Source organism: Melozone crissalis, unplaced genomic scaffold (assembly GCF_028551555.1).
Source record: "Melozone crissalis strain CALT ecotype California unplaced genomic scaffold, PUWL_Pcris_2 ptg000160l_1, whole genome shotgun sequence".
NCBI lineage: Eukaryota > Metazoa > Chordata > Aves > Passeriformes > Passerellidae > Melozone > Melozone crissalis.
In genome coordinates, this window is record NW_026535931.1 from 363963 (window position 1) to 391576 (window position 27614).

Consider the following 27614-nt stretch of genomic DNA (forward strand, 5'->3'; position numbering starts at 1 on the left):
GTGTGCTCCTGGAGCTGCTGCTGCCTCTGTCAGGAACGCAGAGTTGGGAATTTGGTGGGAGTCTCCGCCAGTCAAATTACAGGTGTCGCACACTAATTGGAGGCTGGTAAAAGTTTAATAATTGTATTGCTTTGCCTTTAAGTAGTGGGATCCTGCTCTGGTGACTAATCCTGTTTAACAGTGGCTGTCCTCGAGTGAACACTTGCGAGTGCAGTGACTCGGGGCTCTGTTCCAGATTTCAATGCTTTGGGAGAAAAAAAAATGTATTTTACTCTCTTGAGCAGCCACCACTTTGTCTGCTGCTTTTTCTATGGAATGGGAATAACATCCTTATAAATACACCCTTGCTACTGGCTGCTAGGGAAAACCAGGGTGTGGGATATGTGTCTCACCTCCTGATTTTTGAAAGATTCATTCTTGTGATTGTTCACTGTGCTTGGTTGGTTCTGTTTTTCAGTTGAGTTTTGTTTGAGGAGGGATCTTCTAAGTGGAAGTGCCTCTATCAAGTTCTCTTTCTTTGTTTCATCATGCATAATCATCGACCTCATTGCTGTGACTTGGAATAGCACTATCCCATCTGGAAATACATCATTACTGTGCAGGGTGAGGTGCCAACTGGGTTAGGTTCTGTGCTGTGTTTAAGGGCAGGTCGGAGTTGCTGAATACTTGATGTGAGCAGCTGTGTTTGATCACTAGATAGGGCAGTAATTGCTCTTAATTTCTTTCTTCTCCCCTTCTTGCATCTTATTCAGGAATCTAGGATTTATTTAGGAAAAGTAATTTCAGGTCCAGCTGGAGTGAAGCAGGCTGTGTGTCCAAACTGCCTTTTGGTATGGTTGGACAAGGAGTTGCTGTGGAGTCAGGATGGGAGGAGAGTCACCAGCAAGGAGTCCCTGTGGCACTTGGGTTATGCTAAAAATTGAAGACAAAAGAATTATTAAATATTGACCCCTGAATGCCAAGAAAAGGTGGCTGACAGGAGTCACACACAGGATTAAAACCCACAGTGACTTCTGTTATACTCTCTTTGGGTGCCAGCATGGTTTTGTCTTTGTTTTAATTCCTGGGCTAAAACCAGGCTTGATTTGGAAAATCATTTGTCCACACTTGTCTGTCCTTTGTAAAAGTGCAGACTGCCAGAACAGGCAGAGTTTGTGTGTAATCTCTTGTTGGGCTGGACAGGCAACTCCTGGCAGAGTGTTATCAGCATTCAAACAATTCAGTGTGTACCTGGAGGGTGACAGTGCTCTACCTGCCTGAATCAAGTGCTGAATCACAGGGCTGTCACAGTTTAGTCATTTCCTGGGGAACTTTGCTTTTCAGTCTGGTGGGAGAGAGCGAGCTCTGCGCTGGCATTGAGGATTGAATACTTGGGAATTTCTGTGAGCAGGAGGTTAGTCAGCAAAAAGAATTATTCAGGGCAGAATCCCTTCAGCTGGGTTATTCAATGCTCTGGGAGTTGTCTTGCTTTACTCAGCTCAGCTGGTTCTTGGGGACGTGTGTGACACTGGCTGTGTCCCCTCCTGCAGATTGTTCTGGTGCTGGAACCCTGCAGTGCTCCTGCCTCTCCACTCACATGGTTCTCACTGACTGCTTATTAAAAATAGATGAAAACATTTATCCTGAACAGATTTTGTAAAATCCTGCTTGTGACAAAGCCTTGGGTTTGTTGCCTTCAGAAGGGAAAATGCATTTTCCCCCAATGACAAGTTGTAGCTATTTCAAGGATTTTTAGTTTTTATCCCTAGGATGGGGTTACATGCAAGATTTTTTATTTGTGCATGGGATTCAGCTGTTTATGTGCATGTGCTGCACATAAATTTTATGGGCAGCATAACATTTATATGGCTGCACTTCACAATAGAATATCTCATATAAAGTTGACTTTGGTGATTTAATTTTGTAGGTGTTGGTTGGAGGCAGTTGAGCAGAGCTTGTGTTTCCAGTTATCAGGGCTAACACAATTAACTGATGGAGCTGGAGGTTTTAAGAGTTTATCTTCAAGAATCTTTGGAGCCTTTTTTAAAACATTTTGCCTTTTGGGAAGGTAGATGTTAGCTGTGCATTGGCAGCATGATTTGGGTGGCTGATCACAGAGTCACAGAATCACTGAGGCTGGAAAAGCCCTCTGAGGTCATCAGATCCAGCCTGTGACTGATCCCCACCCAGAGCACTCAGTGCCACTCCAGTCATTTTTTGGATACCCCCAGGGATGGGGACTCCACACCTCCCTGGGCAGCCCCTTTCAGTGTTTCACTGCCCTTTCCATGGAGAAATTCCTCCTGATGCACAAGGGCGTTGTGCATCCCCTTGTCCCAGCTGAGGATCTGAAAGGCAAAGTCCTTCTGGCTCTTTAGTTCTTCTGTAGAGGTGAAGAAGAAGTTGTTTTACCGATGCACCTGAGGAAGTCCTTTAAATAAACTTTTCTAGAGCTACCAGGACATGGTGACGCTGTGTGAGCCACACACGGTCACAGTGAGCACATTCTCATATCTGCTGGGAGAGAAGAATCAGCCAGAGCCCAGTTACACCCTCAGGAGCCTCTTTTATTCCCAGTGCTAGCTCCCAAAGCCCCTGAGATCTCATTTTGCTGACCCTGGGTAGTGCTGTTTTCAGCAGAAATGCCCGTGATGAGTTCCCAGATGTGTCTTTGTGCGGGAGAGGTTGAGCTGGTGACACCTCCTCATCACTGCTGTCCCCAGCCCAGGTGTACAGAGGGGACTGAGCCCTGTCCTGAGCTCACCCACTTGGTGATGCATCACATATGGCCTGGAAGATTACAGCTGGAAATACACAGCCCAGACGGGTGAGCCGAGGACACCGGGGTTGCTGCAGCTCGGAAATGCTGCTGGAAGATAAAGACATTCTTCAGTATAGTCTCAGGAGTTGGATTTACTGCTTAAAGTTAAAACAACAACCAAAAAAAAACCCCTTAAGGTTTGTGGCACCAAGAATGACCTGGGGAGAAGAGCACCTTGTGACCTGGAATGACCCAGGCCTTGAACACAGAAACCTCATCTCGAATGGAATTCTTTTGAAATAATAAATGTTGAGATTAAAATAGTTTTAATTTGGTAAAACAACCCTCCTAAGCCTTTAGAAAAGGCTTTTGGAAGTGTAGAACAGAGCCCCCACAGTGCTGCAGCCAAGTCGGCTTGTTCTGTGTGTGTAAATTAATCTGGAGCTGATCTGTCTGTGAAACTTTTAACACCGAAGCTGGAGCAGTTTAATGCTTGTGCCCAACAAACACAGCTTTGTGAGCCCTGCTGGGTTTTCAGTGCCCTATTCATGCTCCTAGTGGGAGCACAATGGTGCTGTTAAAGGGAAACCACCGAGCCCGAACCTCTGCTGCTTGTTTGGTGACAAGAACAGTGAGGAAGGTGTTGATTCTCTCAAGAAATCAGAGTTTTACTGGAAGACTGTTAGTTCATAGACCTTGCTAAGAAGGAAACCTGATATACAACTTCACCCAAAGGAAGGAGGAGGGAATCTTTGAAGCTGCATCATCATTTGGCCTCAAACAGAACGAGGCAGTTGTCTAAACTTGTTTCAAATGTAGTTTTTGTGCTGCAGTTGTAGCCAAGAGTGGTAGGAGGAGTTTAAGGCCATTGCACAGTCTATTTGAGCACACAGCCTTAGAAAAAAAAGGTTTAAATGTTGTTTTTAGGCTTGCTGAAGCCTGAAATTGAGGATGTCTCAGTATTAACCCTTGGTGAAACCATTGGGGAGAGTGTAGGATATCTAGAAGTTGCCAATTCTCCAGGAAAATCACAGGAACCCAGACTGGCTTGAGTTGGAAGGGAACTTAAAGCCCATCCAGTGTCACCCCCTGCTATGGGCAGGGACCCCTTTCCACCATTCCAGGTGGCTCCAAGCCCCCTCCAGCCTGGCTTTGGACACTTGCAGGGATGGAGCTGCCACAGCTCCTCTGGGCAAGCTGTGCCAGGCCCTCCCCACCCTCACAGGGAGGAATTTCTTCTTTAAGAAAGGTGGGAACAGCTCTCAGTGCATAAGTGAGTGATGACAGCATTCCTTACTGAGTGCTGGCCTGGTGTTGTGCCCATTTTTTGCCCAGGCCACGAGTGCACTTACTCCTCACTTTGGATTTCAGTCACACTTGAAAGGCCTTATCTGGAGGTGACTGCAGCAAAAGAACATTCTGGACTTTCAGCAGCACTTCTGGTCTTCGTTGCCTCGATGTTGGTACTCCAGGCTCAAGCCCTGCAGACCCGACTCTGTTTTTAGCTCCTTCAGAGCAGGTTTGAGATGATAAAACCACAGGGAGGTGTTGCCTGTCCTGGGCCTGGACATCAGCAGGGGAGTAGGCAGGAAAGGCCAAGTCACCAGGTCATTCATAGAGATGAGACCTGAAATCCAGATTAGTCAGTGATAATAGAATAATTTAATTATTTTTGTTACAATCTTGTCGTGTTTGCTTTCAGTAGAATAGCTCTGTATGTTTTGGGGCTAATAGAAGAACCAGAAGCACCACCAGGATTCCCTGGTAGCACAAACTGCTGGAAACATCAACAGATTATTTTTTTTTAAAGCATACAAACATTTTTTTAAATGCACACAAACTGCTTTCCAATTGGAATCTTTTCCTTGCTGCAGCCCAGTGTTTGTAGGCTTTGTTGGGGAGATGCTGTGCCCTACGTGATCATTTTCCTTAATTTCTCCACTGTAGTAATTACGGTTTTGTTAGACAGTAAATGATTCAGTGTTCTCATTGCATGGGGGAAGGGGAGCAGGGATGTTGAAAGAGGAGCATTGTCTGAGCTAGCAGGATTAGCGGGTGTTACCACCTTGCACTGATTGAGCACCACTGGTTAGAACAGATCATCAGCGCTAATTGCTGAAAAGCAGCCTGGCGTCAGCGGCCGGGTGGGGAGCGAGGCTCCCGGGGCTTCTCCGGGGCAGGGTTTGAATGCAGGTGTGACATCCAGGCTGGCCGGGTGTGACATCCAGGCTGCCCGGGTGGGACATCCAGGCTGCTCGGGTGGGACATCCAGGCTGCTCAGGTGGGACATCCAGGCTGGCCAGGTGGGACATCCAGGCTGCTCGGGTGTGACATCCAGGCTGCCCGGGTGGGACATCCAGGCTGCTCAGGTGGGACATCCAGGCTGGCCAGGTGGGACATCCAGGCTGCTCGGGTGTGACATCCAGGCTGCCCGGGTGGGACATCCAGGCTGCTCAGGTGGGACATCCAGGCTGGCCAGGTGGGACATCCAGGCTGCTCGGGTGTGACATCCAGGCTGCCCGGGTGGGACATCCAGGCTGGCCAGGTGGGACATCCAGGCTGGCCAGGTGGGACATCCAGGCTGCCCGGGTGGGACATCCAGGCTGGCCAGGTGGGACATCCAGGCTGCCCGGGTGTGACATCCAGGCTGCCCGGGTGTGACATCCAGGCTGCCCGGGTGTGACATCCAGGCTGGCCAGGTGGGACATCCAGGCTGGCCAGGTGGGACATCCAGGCTGCTCGGGTGTGACATCCAGGCTGGCCAGGTTGGACATCCAGGCTGCTCGGGTGGGACATCCAGGCTGCTCAGGTGTGACATCCAGGCTGGCCAGGTGGGACATCCAGGCTGGCCAGGTGGGACATCCAGGCTGCTCGGGTGGGACATCCAGGCTGCTCGGGTGTGACATCCAGGCTGGCCAGGTGGGACATCCAGGCTGGCCAGGTGGGACATCCAGGCTGCTCGGGTGTGACATCCAGGCTGGCCAGGTTGGACATCCAGGCTGCTCGGGTGGGACATCCAGGCTGCCCGGGTGGGACATCCAGGCTGGCCAGGTGTGACATCCAGGCTGGCCAGGTGTGACATCCAGGCTGGCCAGGTGGGACATCCAGGCTGGCCAGGTGGGACATCCAGGCTGCTCGGGTGTGACATCCAGGCTGGCCAGGTGGGACATCCAGGCTGCCCGGGTGTGACATCCAGGCTGCTCGGGTATGACATCCAGGCTGCCCAGGTGTGACATCCAGGCTGCCCAGGTGTGACATCCAGGCTGGCCAGGTGTGACATCCAGGCTGCTCGGGTGGGACATCCAGGCTGGCCAGGTGTGACATCCAGGCTGGCCAGGTGTGACATCCAGGCTGCTCGGGTGTCCTTCCCTGGGCGCTGCATTGCACGCTCATCCTTTCCCTTGCACGCTCATCCTTTCCCTTGCACGCTCACCCTTTCCCTTGCACGCTCATCCTTTCCCTTGCAAGCTCATCCTTTCCCTTGCACTCCCAACCATCACAACATTCCAGATAGATTTGTGCAATGAGGATCAATTCTATATTTTTCTCCCAAGAAATCAGGAGAACCAGATGATGATTGTGGTGGTGGTGGTGGGGTTTTTTACACCTGCACTGGTTACCTGGGGAATTTGAAGATGTCGCTGCGCCGGAGCTGTGGCTGCAGCAGGGGTGGCAGGAAGGAAGAGGAGCCTCTTCCTCCAGCACAGCAGCAGCTCAGCTCCCTCTCATCTCTCCTCTAAAACCCCTAAAGCTGCTTCCCTTTGAGCAGAACCCCATTTCCTGGGCAGGGCCTCAGCTTGGGGAGGCTGAGCCTCAGCTCACTGCGGATATGGATAAATGCAGAGTGAACGGAACAGAAATGGGTGGTGGCTGGGAGGGAGCCAGGAGAGTCTCAACACTGTTTGTGTTTTAATTTCTTCCTTGGGAATGAACAAACACCATTTAATAACCAAATTATCAGCTCTCATTTGCGTTGCTGGTGTTTCTCTGTGGTGCCCTGTCTTGCGTCTGCCTGGAGAGGGGTTGTGGTTCTCAGGGTGGGTTTTGAGCTCTCTGGGAGAATTCAGCACCCCAGATGTCACAGAGTGTTTTATTTATGGAAGGGGGTTAATGATTGACCAGGTTTATGTCAGAGGAGTGAATGGTTCCAGAGTTTGCAGCCCTTTTGTCCTGGTGCTCTTCCTGTGGCTGTAATTTATGATATTCCATAAGGAAGTCCGTGTTTGCGTCCAGATCTCACCGTTTCCATTTCCTGTAGATCAGCAGAAAAGGAATAGGCTGAAAGAAAACTCCCTTAGCGATTCTTTTGTGTCTTTGTCAGTGGATTGGTACCACATCTGGACTCTGCATGACCAGAAAAGAGGTTTTATTCAATAATTTCATTCCACCTGTGCCATGTGTCACAGGCACACTCGTTGCCAAGGCTGGCTGTGCCAATTTGGTTGTGACAGTTGTGGTTGGAGTATTCAGATCATCACATCCATGAGGTGACTCCACCTACAGCCATGCCTGCACATGAGGTTTTACCCAGGAGGACAATCCCTGTGTCTTGCTGGAGCTTTATTTCAGGTAATTGTGGTTTGGTTCACACCTGCGTGGATGGTGCTCCAGAAAAACTCCGATTTTTCTCCTTCCCCAAACCTTTCAGTCCCTGCTGCCCAGTTCCACTTCAGTAGGGCTGGTCTCAAAATTGAGACTTTACATTTTCAAATCCTATGCAGGTGTTTGAGACTGCCAATCTGTCAAAATAATGTTTGATCTATTTTTTTTATGTTATAACAACATAAACATTCAGATTGAATTGGAAGTTCAACACTAGGAAGACTGAGAGGAAGTGCCAGGGAGTCCCAGGAATCTATCAGCTTTATTATATTTATTGCTTGAATTTTTCTTCTTGGAACTTCCCTGCTTTTGCCAAATAGCATTAGGCTTTATTTTTTTATTGGCTTATGCTCAGAGAATCCTTTTTACAACAATAATATCAATCATGTGCCCCACGTGGCAGTTGAGGTTTCAGGTGGTGTTGTGGCCTGAGTTGGCTTCTTGTTTCTCAGGAGGATCTCACCTTGGCTTCAGATTTCCAAATCAAGCCTGGGAAACCATACTGCTTCCATCCCAGTGTGGATGGGTTTGTTTTATTGGTGGGATATTAGTGTGGAACAAGTAATTAGAGAGAATTCTCTGCTTCCCAGCATGTGAAACAGAATGGGGTGCTGGTACTGCCTAAAGTTCTGGTATTTGTTCATAATGTACTTACATTATTTGTATATGTTGTATTCCTTATTAATTCCACCAATTTTCTGTGGCAAATGTTTCATTATATGCAGTGTGTAACCACCAATGCGAAGAGTACAATTAAATCCTGTGGGGAAATTAATCACAGAATAACAAGCTCTGAACAAACCCGTGGGTTGGCTTGTAAGGAGAAATCCGTCCCCTTTGTGTGCACCTGTGCTGTCCTGCAGTGTCCATGCCCTGGATGCCTCCCAAATGGACATTGCCAGAGCCCAAAGGGTCACCTTGTCCTGAGGGCCACCAGGGCCAGTGTCACCGGCCAGGTGAGGATGGGGATGGTCACACTCTGCTCCATGGTGGGCTGGCTTCACCTCCAGTGTTTCAAAACCATCTGAAGGTGTTGCAGAGGGTCCAAAGCAGGGTCAGGAGGGTCTGAGGAGGGCTCTGGGTCTGTTCAGCTGGACAAGAGACTGAGGGGAGACTCCTTGGGGGCTGCAGCTCCATCCCGAGGGGCAGCTCCCATCTCTGCTCCCTGTGACAGGACACCAGGGAACCACTGCAGCTCTGCCAGGAGAGGGAAATCAGGAGAGGATTCTTCTGCCAGAGGGTGCTGGGCACTGCCCAGGCTGCCCAGGGAATGGGCACAGCCCCGAGGCTGCCAGAGCTGCAGGAGCTGCTCCAGGGATGCCCAGGGTGGGATTGTTGGGCTGTCTGTGCAGGGGCTGCACTGGATGATCCTTGGGGTCCCTTCCAGCTCAGGACACTCCACAATTGTCTGAAAACTGCCTCTGGAAGTGGAGGCCAAGCTGGTGGGTGTTGAGGCCCCTGCAGTCTCTCAGCACACAGTCCTTGGGCACACAGGAGCTCAGCTGGACGTGTCCCTGTCCCTGCACGTCCCTGAGTGTCACCTGAGCTCTGCACTGCAGCCAGGCACTGAATTACTGCTTTGCTTGGCATTTCAGTGCATCGTGGACATTCTCCCTTTCAGCTGCTGGATTTGTTTGGGCTTGTTGGGCCCTGACTCAAACATAGTGTTGGAGGAGTGAGATAAAATTCTGTGTGCAGATGCACACCCTGCCCCGAGCAGCACGAGTCAGAGAAGGATGGAATCAGGGAATGGTTTGGGTTGGAAAAGCTCATCCTGTTCCACCCCCTGCCTTGGCAGGGACACTTTCCACTATCCCAGGTTGCCCCAAGCCCTGCCAGCCTGGACTTGGACACTTGCAGAGATTGGGCATCCCCAGCTTCTCTGGGCATCCTGTGCCTCAGCACCCTCACAGGGAGGAGTTTCTCCCCAATATCTTATCTAAACCTCTGTCAGTCTGAAGGCACTGAGTCCCACCCCAGCTCTGGAGTCCTGGTCTCAGAGTCTGAAGTGCCACTGGCATTTGAGGAGTGGAGTCCATTCCCTTTCCAGGCATTCCACAAATCACCTTTGGAACCAAACTGGGCACTTGGCTGGAATGTTTTAGCAGACACTGGTGGTGGTGGGAGGCTTAGAGGCTGAAGCCTGTAATCCCCTTTAGTGCTGTGGAGGGGACTGGCAGGAGGAGGATCCAGTTTGGGGCAAACCCCACAGCCAGATCTGCTCTGGGGCGGAGGCTGCTCCCTCTCCTTTTGGGCTCACAGCAAAGAGAACATCCTGTTTGTGCTCCCTCACTTCTTGTCATCGTGTAACTGTGGCTTGATTTTAGCTTGATAGCAAATAATTCTGTTTTCTTAGTGCTGTGTGTTTGATGGCTCCCCATTTCTGGGAGGTTGTGAGTATGGCAGGCTCTGTGAAGAGGCTTGAAACGCTGCAGGGCTGTTTGTTTTAATCCCTCCAAGGTTCCAGTCTTTCTTGTGGTTCTGATGTAATGTGAGAAATTAAAACAAAAGACAGCAGCCAGATGGTGCATCTCCAGGATCAGACAGATTAGTTTTTTGAAAGAGGGAAAAGTTTACAAATGCTTCTTCTGGTCTCTAGAGTAATCACTCTAATAATAATCACTCCAGAGGGGATTCTCCCCCTCTGCTCAGCCCACCTGGAGCTTTCTGCCCAGTTCTGGGGCCCCCACAATCAGAAGGATGTGGAGCTGTTGGAGCAGGTCCAGAGGAGAACATGAGGTTGATAAAAAGGGACTGGAGCACCTCCCTTATGGAGACAGCTGGGAGAGTTGGGAACGTTCAGCACGGAGAAGAGAAGGTGGTGTGGAGACTTCACAGCTCCTTCCAGAGTCTGAAAGGGCTACAGGGAAGCTGGAAAAGGAGAATTCACCAGAAACTGCAGTGACAGGACAGGGGGAATGGGTTCAGACTGAAAGAGGGGAAGTTTAACTGACATATATGGAAGAAATTCCTCCCAGTGAGGGTGGTGATTCCCTGGCACCTGGATCGTGTCCACCCTTGCCTCAGTTTGTGGAGATCCCCTAAGCAGCTGCTGCAGTGGACTCACTTTGCTGTTTGATTAGTTGAAGATGAGGCTCTGAGTTTGCACTTCCCCCTTCACCCTTCGGGTTGGGAATTATCCCACTTTGTTCACATAAGTTGTTTTTTGTGGTTACAGAATATTTTCATGCACTCCCAGTTTCCCTTTTTAGTTTTTCACTGCTTTGATATTCCATTTAGATAGCTGCTGTGATCCAAGTTATTGCATTTAAATAGTGGAGAGTGTAGGTCTCTGATCCCAAGGGAAACTGCAGAAGTTCTGTAATATGGAGCTTTGAAATCTTAATGTGCTGGGATTTATTGAATTTCAGGTTTTCTTCAGCTCTGTTCAGGTGAAACCTTAATGGCACTGAAAAAAAAGCGAGCAGACCTCAAATTGCAAAATTCCAATGTGGTTAAATGAGGTTTCTTTGCTTGTTTTTAGGGGACATCACACAGAAGGGGTATGAGAAGAAGAGAGCAAAGCTGCTGGCTCCGTATGTTCCACAAACCCAAGGTAGGTCCTTGTTTTGGCTGGAATCACCTCCCACTCCCTTGGCTCCTCAAGGGCTCTGGATCAATCATGAAGGTCCTCAAGAAGCATTCTGGAAGCATTCTCCAAAATATCTATGCTCCAAAATATCTAGATCAAGGTTCTTAATGCCTTGTTGGAGAAACATTAGGATTTTTATAATTTGTTGCTTTATTTTGCCAGAGTAGCTGAAGTCACCTCCTTTGGGTCCAATTTCCTTTGGTTCAGAGATCCAGAGCAGCTCAGCTGGTTGTGTGTGGGATAATTACATTTAATTGTAAACTGAAGGACGTGGCTGAATGTGTGTCTAATTATTTTGGGGCTTACGTGGAATAATTGTTACTGATATGCTGAGATGTCCAGCCATTAAAAACTGATGTGTCTGCTTCTGATTTCAGGCAGTGACTGGCTATGACAGAGAGTCCTGAATGGACCTACTGGAATTTATTGAGCCTGGTCTACTGCCAAAAAAACATTGATAAAGAGTAAAAGCTCAAAGTGCATTTATTGCCCATCAACACCACGGGACTGGGGGAAATGACAGCAGCTCCCTTCAGGCACTTGATGGGGGAAATAAAGTTGTCATGTGGCAACTTCCTGACTCTCCCACCCCAAACCACTGCCCAGTTCCTGCTCTCTAGGTCGTTCTCAGGTTGGATTTGGTTGTTTATTGATCTCAAGGTGGGGCTTTTTGAGGTTGGGTTTTATACAGTGTGTTCTGTCTGAGCTGAAGGGAGCAAGGCAAGCAAAAATGTAATTTAGCCTTCAAAATGGAGATTTTGTTACAAACAGCTCTCCAAGTGCTGAGGGCTCCCTGGAGCAGGATGTGATGGGAATCTCAGAGACTTTGGTTGCTGCCTATTTATCAAATCTGTTTCTGTTACTTAAAGAAACCAAAAACTAATATCCACATGACTAATCCCTCTTGATAAGTAGGTATTTGTTGAGCAGGTTTTACAGTCCTCAGGCTAGCATTTGTGCCAGGGGAGATCTCGAGCCTGAGGAGGAAATGGGCAATCCTTGGGTAGTTCAGGAACTCTTGGCAGCCCTGCTTTTGTCCTGAGTATTCTGGAGTCTGAAGATGATACAATCCTGGCCCCAACCCTGGCACTGTGCACGTTTGATTTGTCTCAGAAAATGTTTAATTAGGAGGGGAGGAAGTGTTTGGCAAGGCTGAACTGTGCTCTGTTAATTGTGAGAGCTGCCAGTGGAGCTGAGGTCCAGGCAGAAGGATGAGGGAGGTCACCAATTAACCCAGAGGTTTGATTGCCCTTCCGGCCCAGCTCTGCAGCTTTTTATCCATCTCACACCCAGCTGCCCCAGTGTCTGGGAATCTCCTGTTGTAAAATCCCCATGGAAGTCATGCGTGAGGGATTCGGAATCAGGTCACCTTGGTAATGAGAAGAAAATTCATTTAGTCCACAGCAATAACAACAACAACAAAACAAACAACAACAAAATACTCAGTGCTGGCCATTTCGTGCCATTTCTGTGGGCACTGGGCTGGTGTTGGCTGATGGAGTGTCTCCATTCCATGGATGTGAAATGACAGGAAGGGAGGGGGTGACATGTCAGGGCGTGTCAGCAGGATCATTTAGGAGATTCTCCATTCACATGGCCTCAGGAGTTAAGGCAGCACTGTTAATTACCTAAAGATGCATTTTTTTCCTGGTGCAGTATCCATTAAGGTCCATTATGCTGCTAACTCCTAAAGTCTCTGCAATCTGCAGATCCCAAAATCTGAAGTCCCTAATTCCAGGCAGTTCTCCATGATGGGGGTCAGCAGCAAGCACAGCAAATGAAGCCCATGGAGCTGGGCCAGGTGTCCCTGGGTTCTGGGAGTGTGTTCAGGCTGCCCTGGGAACCCTGGAGGCTCAAGTTGGTTATTTCCATGTTTTTATGGGTATGTAGCTTGAAATAAAACATCTTCAAGGAATAGCCAGTCCAGCCCCAGCACTGCTGCTGCATTCTGTTTGCAGACAGTGGAGTTACAGGTTTGCAGCTGCTTCCTTGTGCATGTGGCACTTGTTCTCCTTGTTATTCATGCAAACATTTATCCTTGTTGATCTCCTAATGGTTCAGCCTCTGAATCTCTAAATCGTTGGCCCTTCACCAAAACACAGGGATCACAAAGCAGTCAATTCTCATTAGAAACTAAAGACAGTCAACAAATCCATGGCATCCTTCAAAGCCAATCTAAAAGAATTCATTTTTCATCTCTCTGTCATATTTGTCATGTTTCTGCCAGCAGAAAGTGCAGCTGTAGCAGGATTATTCTGAAGGGAGCTCTAAATAAATCACCTGTCACCTGCCAGGCTTGCCTTGTGCTGCTTTGTTGTGTAACCATCAGTGATTTACACTCTTTCCTCCTCTGTGTCTGAATGCTTGTGAGGCCACTGGAACATGTTATTATGTCAGAGCAAAATATTGAAACAAAGAGCTTGTTCTCTGTGTGTCATGTCACTTAGAGCCACCTCTGATCCCTTCCTAACTGGAATGTCATGTTTGCCCTGTGATGTCCCACGGAGAGATGAGAGGCTTTTACAAGACTCACGAAAGAGAACTGAATATGAATTTAATAATTCATTTAAAATACTGTTAAATCTGCTGCTGACATCTAGTGGGTGCCTGACTTTGTAAATACTCGAGTGATCGGAAAACATGAAGCTTTTCTGTTTGGTCTGTGAAGTCGTGGTGGTTTTGGATCAAAATAAAACCGGGCTGGGTTTGGTGAAGGCAATAAATGCTACAAAGATGTTAAACTGGTTATCAAGAGGAGGAATTTAAAAATATCTTTCTACAAGAGAGATGCTGAGGGGCTGGGCTGTGGGCACAGAGATGGGGAAGGGGCTGGGGAACTCCTGAGGGAGCTGGGGGGGGCTCAGCCTGGAGAAAAGGAGGCTCAGGGGGGAATTTTCACTCACACAGGAGGGTGGGTCAGGGGGTTTGGGTTGGGATTTGGGGTCAGGAGGAATTTCCCCATGGAAAGGGGGTCAGGAATTGGAGCTGCCCAGGCAGGTTTGGAGTGCCCATCCCTGGAGGTGTCCAAGGAAGGGCTGCAGGTGACACTCAGAGCTCTGGGCTGGGGACACGGTGGGGATGGAGCACAGTTGGACTCAATGGTCTTGAAGCTTTTCCAGCCTGAAGAATTGTGTGATCCTTGGAGATTCCTGCAGCTAGCTCAGGGTGATTTGCTGTTATTGTGAGTCCCTGAGCTCAGAGCATTCACCTGAAGTTGTTTACCCAAAACCACACGCCTCAAAAGCGGTGTGACTGGGTTGGAAGCTCAGGATTTGTGGTTTCCTCTCCATTTCTCTGATCCTTTGGTAGTTTGTGAGAATTCCAAAGCAGCACATACAGATGACACAGTTGCTCTTGGTTTTGCATGACTCCAGGTGATAGCCTGGAGGAAATTACAGCTGGGTGACCTCTGGGTTTTAATTTTCAAAACTTCCCTCTGACACACAGATTCATTTTAGAATTCAACCTCCAGTAGCAACAATTCCGAGTTGCTCTTGCTAAATTATGTAAAATTATACTGTTTATCAGATTATCTATTTTTCTTCCTGTTTTAACGGGATAAACAAACTTTTTCTGGATGATAAAGCCACGCACTGGACATGCTGAAAGCAAGAACCAGACAACTGGAGGTCTCCTTGGGTTTGTGATTAATGTGAACAGCAAAGGCTCTTGCTGCTGGTTTATTATTATTTTTTTTCCAGTCAATAACAAGCTGCTCACTGGGACACTGAGTGACAAACCAGCTTTGTGACATCCACGGCCCTGTCATGGGAGAAGGGAAGAGTGTGGTCCAAAAAATCTCCTTTCCCTCTCCCTGTTTTCCAGGGGTTGATCCAGCAGTGCAGAAGGAATCCAAACCTCAGATGCCCGTTCCATCTGCAGCTCCAGCCTCAGCATCATCCTCCTCATCCTCATCCAAATTCCACCGAGCTCGCTCAGGGGGAGCCAGAGATGAACGTTACCGATCTGGTAAGGGCAGGGACGGGAGTTCCATGGATGGAACTTCACTTTTGTTCACATCTTTTGGGGCCTGAAGGTGCCCTTGGATCACAGGCCCAGAGGGGATGTTTTACCTCACTAAAACGTGAAGCCAGTTAACTGCACTGTGCATGGAGCTCAGAGCTGTGCACTGACCCAGCACAGGGTTTGAAAACTAAAAAAACTGCAGTGCTGAGGCATCCCCTTGGTGCTGTGCTGGTGCTGAGGCACTTCCCTCTCGCAGACATCCACACGGAGGCGGTCCAGGCGGCGCTGGCCAAGCACAAGGAGCAGAAGATGGCCCTGCCCATGCCCACCAAGCGCCGCTCCACCTTCGTCCAGTCCCCAGCAGACGCCTGCACGCCCCCAGGTGAGGCTCTGTGGCAAATAGCTAAAACCCTTATTAAAATAAAATCTAAAATATTTACTTATTTTTATTTATTTTGAAATATTTATTTATTTTTATTTATTTTAAAAATATTTATTTTTATTTATTTTAAAATATTTATTCATTTTAATTTATTTTAAATTATTTATTTATTTTAAATTATTTATTTTTGTTTATTTTAAATGATTTATTTTTACTTATTTAAAATACTTATATTTTTATTTAAATATATATTTTAAATAAAATGTAAATGTAATTTTTATTTAAAATATATGTTTATTAATTTTTATCTTGGTATTTATTTTCTTATTATTTTTTTATAAATAAAATATTTATAAAAGAATTGTAAATATTATAATTACATTTCTATACAATTATAAAATATTTATAAAATCGTAACTTAAGCCTACTACCTCACTTAAGTAAAACTAACAGCAAGGCTGTTAAGTTCCCATGTAAAAAAAATTATAAAAATCAATGTACATAGCAATATATTCTTGTTAAAAATCCAGTTTGCACCTATAAAGAAGGAAATTCTACCCATAAGAATCCTTAAAGAAAATATGTAAACATCTGTGGAAAGAAAAAGCCTTAACACATACACACATACACACACACACCAACCAATAAATTGAGTAGCAAAAAAGTTACTAGCCAATTAAACCCAATAACTTAAAAAATTATATAAAAATAGGCTGTAGCATTAAAAAATCAGCTTTTCTGCATAAAAAAGCCCTCGAATTCTGTTTCTATTACACCAAGGCTGTGCTGGGCTGTCCAGGGATGCACCTTCCAAACGCAGGGGCTGCAGTGCTCCCTCCCAGTGTTGCAGCTCTCCAGGGAGTCTGTCAGTCCTCTCTCAGGGCTGGGAAGTGACCTCTCTTCCAGGAGCTCTTGAAGAACCGCGTGGTGGGATCCTGGGGATGTCCTTGGATGGTCCTTGTGGGCCCAGCCTTGGACCTTGGATGGTCCTTGTGGGTCCAGCTCGGGGTGTTCCTGGATCTGTGGTTCAAAATGGCCAGAGCTGAGCAGGTCTGGACTGAGGATAATTCACATCTTGATTCTGATGGATAATTCACATCTTGGTTTCACGAGTGGTTAATGCTCAGCACGCAAGAGGAAGGTTTGCAGTGATGTTCATTTCTGGGCACGGCCCTCAGAGGGGTCTGGTGGGATTCCAGACTTGCAGGACTTGTCTCAGCCCTGCCGTGTGCTGGCTGCAGCAGAATCCCTGGTGACACAGTGTCTGTCACGATGCATGTGCACAGAAATCAATAACCCTCTGTTTTCCAGCAGCTGGATGCCCTGGTGACAAACGAGTCCGTGTGGTTTTTGGCAGTGATTTCTGTGTTGTGTCTCATTGTGCAGAAGCATCGCAGCCGTTTGGATTGACAAAGTCATCCAAAATGTTATGAATCCACATCTCCCGGTGAATTCATAGCTCTGAAACTGCTCTGCTGGGCCACGTCACTCCTCCTCCTCCTCCTCCTCCTGATTTCCTGTTTTATCACATTTCCTCTTTCCCTTCCTTTCTCGGGGGGCTGATGCATGTTCCTGGTGTCTGCTTGGGTCTCAGCTCTGTGCTCACTTGTCCAGGACTGCAGCACATCCTGTGCTGGGGGAGTCACACCAGTTGAGGTCAGCAGTCAAGCATGGCTGGAGTCAGCCTTTGCCTCAGCTCCTCACTCTGTTCCACTCTGACAAGTGATAGAACATGATTTAGTACTTGATTTACCACTCCAGTGCAGGCAGAAAATCACTTTGAGTGCACCTGAATTTTAGGCCAAAGCCACCTGTGTGTTTGTGTTTAGCACTGTACAACTCAACATCTCAAGAACTGAGTGCTTGCTTCATGGTAATTAAATAATTAGTTCACAGTTTTGGGGCAGCCGAGGTATCTGTGCTCTGGGACACACAGGAAGCAGTTCCTTGCTGTAGATTTCTGTTTTGTTTTGGGGTTGGGCTTTTTGTTTGTTTTCTGCAATTGAAAGGGCCCCATTTAGAGCCCAGACAAAAGCATTTTCTGCTGTGGCCTTGGCACAGTTGTTTCCTGCGTTTTCTTTGTTCCTGGCACTTTGCAGTTTGACAACGACCCTGACCCTTCACTTTCCAGTTCAGAATGACCAGAGTTAGGCAAAACAGCATCTGATACTATGGAATGTGAACAGAAAAGTAATGAGAGTTAAGTTCTAGGCTTGGAGACCCCAGGGAAAGGATGTTGTCTGAGGAGGTGAATCAAACAGGGGTGAGTGTGTTCCCACCAACAATTCTGCTGCTTTAACCTCTGGTTTGGCCAATGTGGAAAACAGATCTTCCTGTGAAAGCCTGTGCTGTTGATATGTGATTGGAAAGAGCATGTTCAGTGCCATGTGCTTTTCCCTAAGCAGCTAGATTTTCTTTCTGCTTCCACACAGACACGTCTTCCGCCTCCGAGGACGAGGGCTCGCTCAGGCGCCAAGCTGCTCTCTCTGCTGCATTGCACCAGAGCTTACAGAATGCTGAGTCTTGGATCAACCGATCTGTTCAGGGGTCATCCACATCCTCATCAGCATCCTCTACACTTTCCCATGGAGAAGGCAAAGGGACCAGTGGGTCACTAGCTGATGTATTTGCCAATACTCGAATAGGTAGGAGCTGGGTACCAACAGAACAATCGCTTCGATTGTGCAGACTGTGTTGATAAAGGTGGAGTTGTCCCTTGCAGAAGGGAAATTCAGAGCAAGAGTTTAGCTGGTGTTGATGGAACTTGCTAGGATTGGTTGGAGTTGCACCTTCATGTTGTTTTCCTGAAGAATTGCAGAGGATTGAGGTGGTTGTAAAAGGGAGAGTGGGGAGCAGGAGCTTCTGGAAGCAGGGAAGACTCCAGGGACAGTGTGGACAGAGCAGGAGGCACAACTCTGTGTCCTGTGTTGCTTTATGTCTCCAGCTCTTGGGAGCTCCCGTGGGTACAGAGCTGCCCAGTGCAAGTGGCATTTTCATCTGTGTCCTGACGAATCCCTCAGGGGTGTCTGTGCCTGTGGAGTGGGGAAATGCTGTGTTTGACATCCTCATTTTGCTCTGAGCCCCCGTGGTTTATTGTTTGCGTTAGATCAGGAAAGAAAAAGAACCAAATCCAGCTCTGTGTGTGAACAAATGAGCCTGCCATTAAAAAACAGGGTCAGAGGAGTAAAGCTTTAGCCCAGCTCTTCCTGGCTGTCTGAGGAATAACCAGAGCATCCAGGTACTGAGGAGATGGAGCAAAATCTACAGATCTGGATACCCCGGGCTCAGTTTTCTGAGGCTCTGAGGTGCTCCTTGCTGCTGATGCTTCTGTATGAAATGGCCAAGTTTGTTTTTGCTCTGTGTATGTTTGTCCTTTTTAGCTGCTGGTGAGGAAATTCCTGCACCGTAGGACATTGTCTGTATTTCATGTGCTCTCTGCTTCTGCTTAACTGGGTTGGGGCAAGCAGTGCTTAGAAGTGCTGGTGATTTTATCTTTCACTTATTTATCTTTTTATTGCTGTTATTTTTGTTTGTTTATTTGCTGGGATGCAAATTGTTTCCTGAAATGGAAAACTGAGGAGATTGCCCATAAAATGTAGTCAATATAATTAATGTCTTTGAAGCAGAGAGGCTGTTTTTAATTGGAGCATGCAGAAGGCCACATTGCCTTTTGCAATGAATTAAGGTAACACAGCTTTTTACCTCCAGAATATCTACTGTCTAATCTAATTAGTGTCTCATGCAAAATAGAAGCTTTGAATCTTTGTCAGGATTCTATTTGCCACATTCATACCTTGTTAACACCTGGTTTAAATGAATAGAGCTCTCACACACACAATTCTGTACATCTCTCTCTTGAGAGCAGTAAAAAGTCCTGCAGATGTTTGGATTGTACAAATCCACGTCCTTTCCAGTGATTTTAGAAATTCAGTGCATGAGAAATATTCCTTGCCACTGTGTCTCCAAAGGGATGCAGAAATGAGTTATTTTTCCTCCTTAGGCAAAGGGAAATCACAGAATCACACAGAATCAATCACAAAACCCTGTGAGTGGGAATTATTTGGGATTTGACTTCAGACTATCTGTAAAACCCAACCCATACTTTGAGATTGTTGGGTTTTTCCTTTGTAAGCAACAGCTGCTGGTGCTGTTGAGCCAGAGTAGAATATTCTTGCCGTATCAGATGACTGAACCTGCTGGGTTGTGTAAAGAAACCCCACATTTGCAAAATCCCCTGTTTAAGAGACAGTTCACAGGAGAATTCTTGCAGGGTGCAGTTGCAGCCTTGGCTGAGAGGCAGGACAGTGCCCTGCAACTTGGAGCAGAAGTAAGACCCAGCTCACACCATTCATTGGATTTACTCTGTGGCTGCTGGACAAGCTCTGTAAGCACCCAGCTGGAAGGGATTGAAACCCAACACGATTTTTGCTGATCTGCTTCAGTCAAATTCCCACATGTTTTGTTTTCAAAAGCCCTCACTCACAAAAAAGCTAAATAGTAGAATTCTAGCAAGAGAGATCAGTGCATAGGTGAGGGAGGGATTTGTTCTGGACTTTGGATGTTTCAGAGCTCATGTGAATCACAAACTCTTAAAAAATTATTTATTTTTTTTTTTACAGTACTGAATGTCAAGAGATTGAGCTTCAAGGTTAGAAACCAAGAACAGGAATTCTGTTTTGCTGGAGCACTTTCCTGACATGGATAAAACCTTGTGGTTTTTGGTTTCCAGAGCAGATGCTGTGCCTCTCCTAGAGCTGCTGAACCCTTAGGAATCAGTGTGTTTAGCATTATGAGGGTTCCCATACATCCAGCCATTCAATCCTTAGGATTATTGGGAGCAGGTGACTGACACTGTGTTAATAAAAGGTGTATTTAGCAGCTTTCTTCTTTTTCTAGAAAGTTTCTCAGTCCCTCCAGATGTCACAGCAACTACCTCCACGCCCTCACCACGGCCAGCAGCCATCGACCTCCCTCCCTCTGGGATTGTGAAGGGGATGCACAAGGGATCCAACCGCTCCAGTCTCATGGACACTGCAGATGGTACGGAGCCCTCGGGGCACCCAGGGGTGCCAGCAGGGTCCAGAGAGGCCTCAAATCACATCAGTTGTTCTCCCAGCTCTGGGTGATGTCAGAATTCACAGAAAGACCAGGTTGGAAGAGACCTGCAAGTCATCGAGTCCAGCCCAGCCCTAACACTTCAATTAAACCCTGGCCCCCAGTGCCACATCCAGGCTTTGTTAAACACACCCAGGGATGGTGACTCCACCACCTCCCTGGGCAGCCATTCCAGTGCTTTATCTCCCATTTCTGTAAAAAACTTTTCCCTGCTATCCAACCTGTATTTCTCTTGGTGCAGCTTGAGGTTGTGTGCTCTGGTTCTGTCAGTGCTGTCTGGAGAAAGAGCCCAGCCCCACCTGAGCAAAGCCACCTTTCAGGAGCTGTGCAGAGTGATACGGTCACCCCTGGGTCTCCTTTTCTCCAGGCTAAACACCCCCAGCTCCCTCAGTCGTTCCTGAGTTGTTATCTCATTTAAGCTCTTCACAAAATCAGAATAGTTTCGGTTTTGCATTAAGGTGTTACTGTTGCTGCAGTTGTGGTGTTGGCATTGGGGGAATTTCCTCATGGATGGGGTGGTCAGGCTTGGGAAGTGCCCAGGGAGGTGGTGGAGCCCCAAACCCCTGGAGCTGAGTGGGAAGGACTGGACATGGCACTCATTGCTCTGGTCTTTCCCTCCAGGTGTTCCTGTGAGCAGCAGAGTCTCCACAAAAATTCAGCAGTTGCTGAACACCTTGAAAAGACCTAAAAGACCACCCTTGAAAGAGTTCTTTGTGGATGATTTTGAAGAAATTGTGGAAGGTAATAGCGCAAATAGTGATTTTATGCACATTTGTTACGACTGGGTACTCTGGGAGCTGAGTTCTTTTTTGTGTTGTTCTCAAGGTTGGCTCAGGTTCACTGTTTGCAGCAGCCTCCATGAGAAGTCTGACACAAAACCAGTGTTTCAAATAATTCACTGTTCTGCTGAGCTTTGGGGGACCTCCTCAACACTAAACTTCTTAAAAAAATATTTAAATAGATTTTAAAACCCCTTTCATTTACTACTTTAATTACTTTCCCAAAGGGGATTGTCCTCACTGGTGATTTTATTCCAGCATTATTTTGTAAGGTTTTCTTTTCTGCAGTTCTGTGTTCCTTTCCTTACTGATGTGTTGAACACCTTTGAACAACATCCTGTGAGAAACCTCTGTTCATGATCTCTTGTTCTGTGCAAGACTTCCCAGGAAAAGGGATGGAATGGGTTTTTAAGTGCTTTTCCTCATTCCTTTAGGTTTATTTTCAGCTTATTTCAAGCTGAGCTATCAGGTGACGAATGGACAAGGACGGGGAATATTATTTTACTTGGATTATATTAGAAATACCAACAGATTCTGGAAATAACATTGAATTTTCTCAGTTCCCCAGCCCGACCCCAACCAGCCCAAGCCCGAGGGCCGCCAGATGACCCCGGTGAAGGGGGAGCCCCTGGGAGTGGTCTGTAATTGGCCTCCTGCCTTGGAAGCAGCTCTGCAGCGCTGGGGAACCACTCAGGCCAAGTGTCCCTGCCTGACAGCCCTGGATGTGACGGGAAAACCGGTTTATACCCTCACATACGGTGAGTTGAGCCTCCCCTGCTCAGCTGCTGCCAGAGAGCAGCGGTGGGGAGAGCGCAGGGCTCACAGGGCTTGTGAAAACCTTCCTGGTCTTTGCCAGGGTTGTGGACAGAGCAGTGGAGGTGTAGGTAATAAAAAAGCCAAGGTGGGAGCTGTTCTCTTGTCTGCTTGGTGCAGAGCTCTGCAAGTCTCTGTTCTCTGCCTTCCAGGCAAACTGTGGAGCAGAAGTCTCAAGCTGGCCTACACCCTGCTTAATAAACTGGGGACCAAAAACGAGCCTGTGTTAAAACCCGGAGACAGGGTAAGGTCTTTGGGACTCTCTGGAGTAAAACCAGGGGTTTGGGGGCTGGAACTTTCCACTGACACCATAGTGAGACTCTGACCCCAGGACAAGGCTGCTTGGGACAGAAATTGGTGTGATTTTTCAGGGGTCCTAGCTCCTCTTTGAGCAGCTTCTTGTGTCGTGGCTGTATGTGAACCTTCACATGCCTGGGCACTGAGCTCCTCACAGGCACATTCCACACATTCTGTGTGAGGAAGAGTGTGAAACAACACCAAATTTTCCTAGCTTCGGTCACTCTAGATGTGGATTTTGAAATGTTAACTTGTGGCTTGCAGGTAGCCCTGGTGTATCCCAACAACGACCCCGTGATGTTCATGGTGGCATTTTATGGCTGTCTCCTGGCTGAAGTGATCCCAGTGCCTATAGAGGTACCTCTTACCAGAAAGGTAACGTTGATGGAACTTGGAGCAGTGATTGGGATGGAAACCAAGTCAGGCCAGAGCCTCTGACAGCATTTCACAGCCTGCAGCTGCTGCCTGAGCAGCTCTGTACCAACAAGGACTTTTGGGAGCTTGGCTTGGCATTTAAAAATGGAAAAACATATTGATCAGAGCTGTGCTGAGCAGCTGGAGATGGTCAATTCTCCTAAATGATGCAGTCTTCACTTCCTTACTGCAAATAATTTATACAGAACAGATTAGAGTGTGGATCTGCCCCTGGTTGATGGGAGGGGGCTCAGTCCAGCCTTGCTGAGCTCTGCCAGGCTCTGATTTTGCTGAGCATGGAGGTGCTCAGTGCTCCTGAAGACATTGAGCCACTTTTTGTAAATTATTTACCCAACAAAGTGTTTTCTTTACCCTTACCAGAATTTTTGCACTGTTGCCATATTATTGCTGTGTCAGGAGCTGTGTGAAACTATGGGGTTTCATAAGAGCTACAAAAACAATGGGGTCATGGCAAACATTATGGCAGGAGAGGTGGCAATTGAGCTGGGAGCTGGTCTGACAGGTGGCAATGAGCTCAGGGAACACTCAGGGACTCACAGAGCTTTGATTTCATTCTCTGCACTGTGGCAGACTGCTATAGCAACCAAATGCAAAATTAAAACTTCTCCAGTATTTGCCCAATCAGTTTCTGAGTGAGCCTCCTCATTTTATCATTGTGCAACAGAAATTGGCTCCAGGGGATGGAGAGGTCTCGTTATCCCAGTGTAATTACATGTTTTGCTTTTTTTGCCGCTCAATTCCTCTTTGCAGCATCTGGGTTTCCATTAATGCCAGGAGATGGGGTGAGCTCCATGCCTGGGTGCTGGGCAGGAGCTCCTGTTTCCCCTGCATTTCACATCCAGTGCATTTTAATCTTGCCAGGGCCGTGTTTCACGGGGTCACAGCATGGTTTGAGTTGGAAGGGACCTTAGGGACCATCCAGTTCCATCCTTTGCCAAGGGCAGGGACACCTCCCAGTAGCCCAAATTGCTCCAGTTGTGATTCTGTGATCCTGTGTGGAAATTCGTTGTTAAATTCTTTTCCTTGCCATTCCTTCCCCCAGTCCCCAAAGCAATATCAAACCTTGGATTTTGATAAGGGAAAGCTGGCTTTTGTCATCTTTGAGCAGGAGTGACTTTTGCCCTCTTCCCTCAGGATGCTGGTGGGCAGCAGATTGGGTTCCTGCTGGGGAGCTGTGGCATTGCTCTGGCCCTCACCACTGAAGTGTGTCTGAAAGGGCTCCCCAAAACCCAGAATGGAGAAATTGTGCAGTTTAAAGGTGAGTTGGTTACAGATTGGCTTTTGGTTGTGCTTCTGCTGCAGCTGAACCATCTGAAAGGAGCTGTCAGGACTCTGAAGGCACTTGGGGGGTAAAGGGGCAGCTCCTGATCCCATCAGCAAAATGTGTAGGATTTCTATTTGTGATGTCTGACACAGCTGCTCTGCTGCTCTGGGGGTCACAATGAGCCACCCCCCAACCAGGGTTGTGCTCAGGTCCCTTCAGTGGCATTTGGCAGCTTCCAAGGCAGTTTTATTCACAAGCTTTATTTAGGAATGCTGCAGGGATCTCCCCTGAGGAGAGGAAGTACCTGGTTGCCCACTGAACTCCCTGATGAGAAATGAGATGAACCTTCTGGCTGGTAGCTGGGCTTGGCTTGGAATTTAGCTTGTGTAACTGAACTTGGACAAATGATGGGGTTTAGTGTATTCTTGCAGAATATAAATCCCTCAATAAATAAACTGATATTAATGTAGCGTTTAATTTTGGCTCCAGGTTGGCCCAGACTCAAATGGGTTGTGACAGATTCAAAATATCTCTCCAAATCTCCCAAGGACTGGCAGCCCAACATCTCAGCAGCAGGAACTGAGCCAGCATATATTGAGGTAAGTGCTGAATGGGGAATAGAAAGTACCTTGTGTGAGCTGAATTTAATGTTCTCATCACCAGAGGGAGAATAGTTTCACCTCACTCCCTTCAGCTTCCCACTGAAACAAACCTTTCATTGGGGACACCCTGCTGTGAAGCTCATTTTGGGTTTGAATCCCTCTGTGGCCTTGAGCACTGCTTGGAATCAGTTGGAGAATTGTTTTTGTTCCCAAAAAGTGAGGGATGGAGGCAGCTGAGCTCTGAGGTGGTGCTTGGTAACCCCGTTTCTGCCAGTGCTTGAGGCAGCAGCAGCTGGGATTCTCTGTCCTTGCAGAAATGCTGATTTTTGTTCCTGTACAAGGTGACTTGTAGGGATTGTGTTGGTTTTCTCAGCTTTTATTGAGACAATTGAGAGGTGTTTTAAAAGATTTTATTCTGTTATCAGTCTTGATGAGTAGTGAGACACAAGAGATGTAAACCTCAATGCCATTCTATCAGAAGCTAACTTATTTTCTGGTTACAATACCTGATAAATTACAATAACCCTTTCAGCTTCCTAGGTTTTCTACACAATGCTGCTGTTACTTCTAACACCAATCACCTCTATTTTTTCCTACCTGGTCCTGCTACAATGCATCTTTCTCAGTTCTAATTCTCTAAAATTATGTAAGCTTTCTATCAAATTTTTAAAATTCTTTACAAATCCATTTCCCACAGGATTGCAGCAGTTTCAGTGGTGGTTCAGCCAGTCTGAAACACAGATTGGTTTTTCAGTTTGTTACAGGAGCAGGAAGAGAAGTCATGAGCAGTAGTGACACTGAAATAAACACAAAAAGGGATGGAATGGGTTGTTAAATTCTTTTCCTCATTTCCTTTAGGTTTATTTTCAGTTTATTTCAAGCTGAAAGATGCATTTTTTCTCCCATTTCCATGGAGATTTTCCACGTGTGCCACCACAATAACCATCTCCTCGAGTCTAAGCTTTCACACAGAGAGAAAACTTTATTTTCACGTGGATTCTGTGATTTAACTTCCTTCATTTCTTTTTTTCTTAACTCCCTTTAACCTCTCTCCTTGCAGTACAAGACCAGCAAGGAGGGCAGTGTCATGGGTGTCACCGTGTCCCGGGTGGCCATGCTGGCTCACTGCCAGGCCTTGTCTCAGGCCTGCAACTACTCTGAAGGTGGGTGAGGCCACAGAGCATCAAAGGTGACAAAATAAAGTGGTTCCCTCTCATATCTTCAACAGCTGCCTCTGAGTAACCAATATTTGCTTCCAAAAATAAATAAAATTTGAAAGTCCAGATTAATTCTTCCCCCCAAAAAGTGAAAATTAGCGCTGATGTTTTTCCATCCAAAATGGCATCATTTTCACTGCCATGATGAAGAGGAATAAAAAGGAGGATTTATAGAATTTCTATGAAGTTACTGAGTCTGTTCTGATGACAAAAAGAGGAACAAATGAATGAAAAATGGAGCATTTTCCACTAAGCTGGAGTCCCCTCTCACTGCACTGGTGGCCCATAGAAATGTCTTTGATTGCTGATAGTGTGTAAATACAAAACTTGCTGGAGCTGGGGCTGTTCTGGTCCTGTGAGGTGTTTTGGGGAACCCAGAAATGGAGGCTGGAAGGTGCTGCTGGTATTCCAGAGGGTTTTGCTGTAGGTTATGGTTTATTCTGGTCTGCCTTGTAAATCAGGCTAATCCCTACATCCATGAATGAAACTATTTATAGAGCTGTAGGTCACAGAGCTTTAAAATGCAAAGTTTGCCTTTAGAATCCATCACTTGAGCTAAAAGTCAGGGTTTGAGTGATGTTCCTGAGCTCCCCTGCTCATTCATAATGAGCTCCAGACCCTTCCTGTCCCACTGATGGACGTCTCAGGCTGGGATGTGATTTCCAGCTGGCAGCTGGATTTCCAAATGTGATTTCCTTGCGCTTTCTGGACGTGCTCCTGCTCAGGCATGGACGTGCAGTTGTTGCTGTGCTCAGTAACACGTGTAATCACACAGAGCCCTGGGCTGGCCCTGGAGCAGCTCTGGCAGGGCAGGGGTGTTCATCCTTGTGCACATTCCAGAGTAAGTGATGGCACAGCTGTGCTGGCACGTTGCACTAACAGCTTCACCTTTCTTTTCCCAGGTGAAACAATAGTGAATGTGCTGGATTTTAAGAAGGATGCAGGGCTGTGGCATGGCATTCTAACGGTGAGCTGGCTCCAGAGCTCTCTGGAATGAGAGATTCATGATTAGATGGGATATTAGGAAAAGTTTCTTCCCTGTGAGGGTGAACAGGCCTGGCAAAGGGTGCCCAGAGAAGCTGGGATCCCTGGAAGTGTCCAAGGCCAGGTTGGACAGGGCTTGGAGCACCCTGGGATAGTGGAAGGTGTCCCTGCCATGGCACTGGATGAGCTTTAAGGTCCCTCCCAACCAAACCCATTCCAGAATTCCATTATTCTGTGGTAACAGAGTCCAAGACTGGGGACTATTATCTGTTAAAACAACCATTTCTCTCCCTGCCAAATCTCCTGGGGGAACAACAGAATCATCCTGACTAAACCTCTATGAACTCCTGGTGGGGTGGAAGTTGATGGGCACTGAGGGTGACTCTTATTTCTAATAACTCAATGAGAGGTTTGGGATCCCTTTCCTAACAATCCTTTTCCTGTTTTTCAGAATGTAATGAACAAGCTGCACACTATCAGCGTGCCCTATTCTGTGATGAAAACCTGTCCTCTCTCATGGGTGCAGAGAGTTCACGCCCACAAAGGTAACCTGGGGGAATCCACAATTTCAGCTTGGAATTCTCAGGACCCAAGAGTGAGGGGCATTAAAATCTCAAATGCCTTAAACCCCTCTTGCTCCTCCATGGCAAATCTCAAGGGCCAAGAGTTTCACTAATGTCCAATGGTAGTTGATTTTTATTTTGCAGTATTAGATATGATTTTCTAGATTCTCAGGCAGGGCTGGAGCTCATGTTTGGGAGATTTTAAGCCCCCAGTCGTGTGGATACTTGTAAAACTCCTTGCATTGGTGACTTGCCAGAGGTTG

General features: G+C 47.2%; 1 protein-coding gene across 3 annotated transcripts in view; it reads left to right on the forward strand.

The window, feature by feature from the left end:
* The window catches only part of DIP2B (disco interacting protein 2 homolog B), a 63825-nt gene that overhangs the window by 17427 nt on the left and 18784 nt on the right, over window positions 1-27614 (forward strand). The window contains exons 2-15 of one of the 3 annotated variants that reach the window (XM_054293535.1): window positions 10827-10898; window positions 14760-14903; window positions 15157-15282; window positions 17715-17927; window positions 20179-20322; window positions 21019-21138; window positions 21737-21934; window positions 22142-22233; window positions 22551-22661; window positions 23856-23979; window positions 24475-24584; window positions 25648-25750; window positions 26707-26771; window positions 27240-27333. In XM_054293535.1, coding sequence (XP_054149510.1) covers window positions 10827-10898; window positions 14760-14903; window positions 15157-15282; window positions 17715-17927; window positions 20179-20322; window positions 21019-21138; window positions 21737-21934; window positions 22142-22233; window positions 22551-22661; window positions 23856-23979; window positions 24475-24584; window positions 25648-25750; window positions 26707-26771; window positions 27240-27333 — 1716 coding nt within the window. The remainder of the gene's footprint in view (window positions 1-10826; window positions 10899-14759; window positions 14904-15156; window positions 15283-17714; window positions 17928-20178; window positions 20323-21018; window positions 21139-21736; window positions 21935-22141; window positions 22234-22550; window positions 22662-23855; window positions 23980-24474; window positions 24585-25647; window positions 25751-26706; window positions 26772-27239; window positions 27334-27614) is intronic. The other 2 variants (XM_054293536.1, XM_054293537.1) reach the window with 2 other exon arrangements.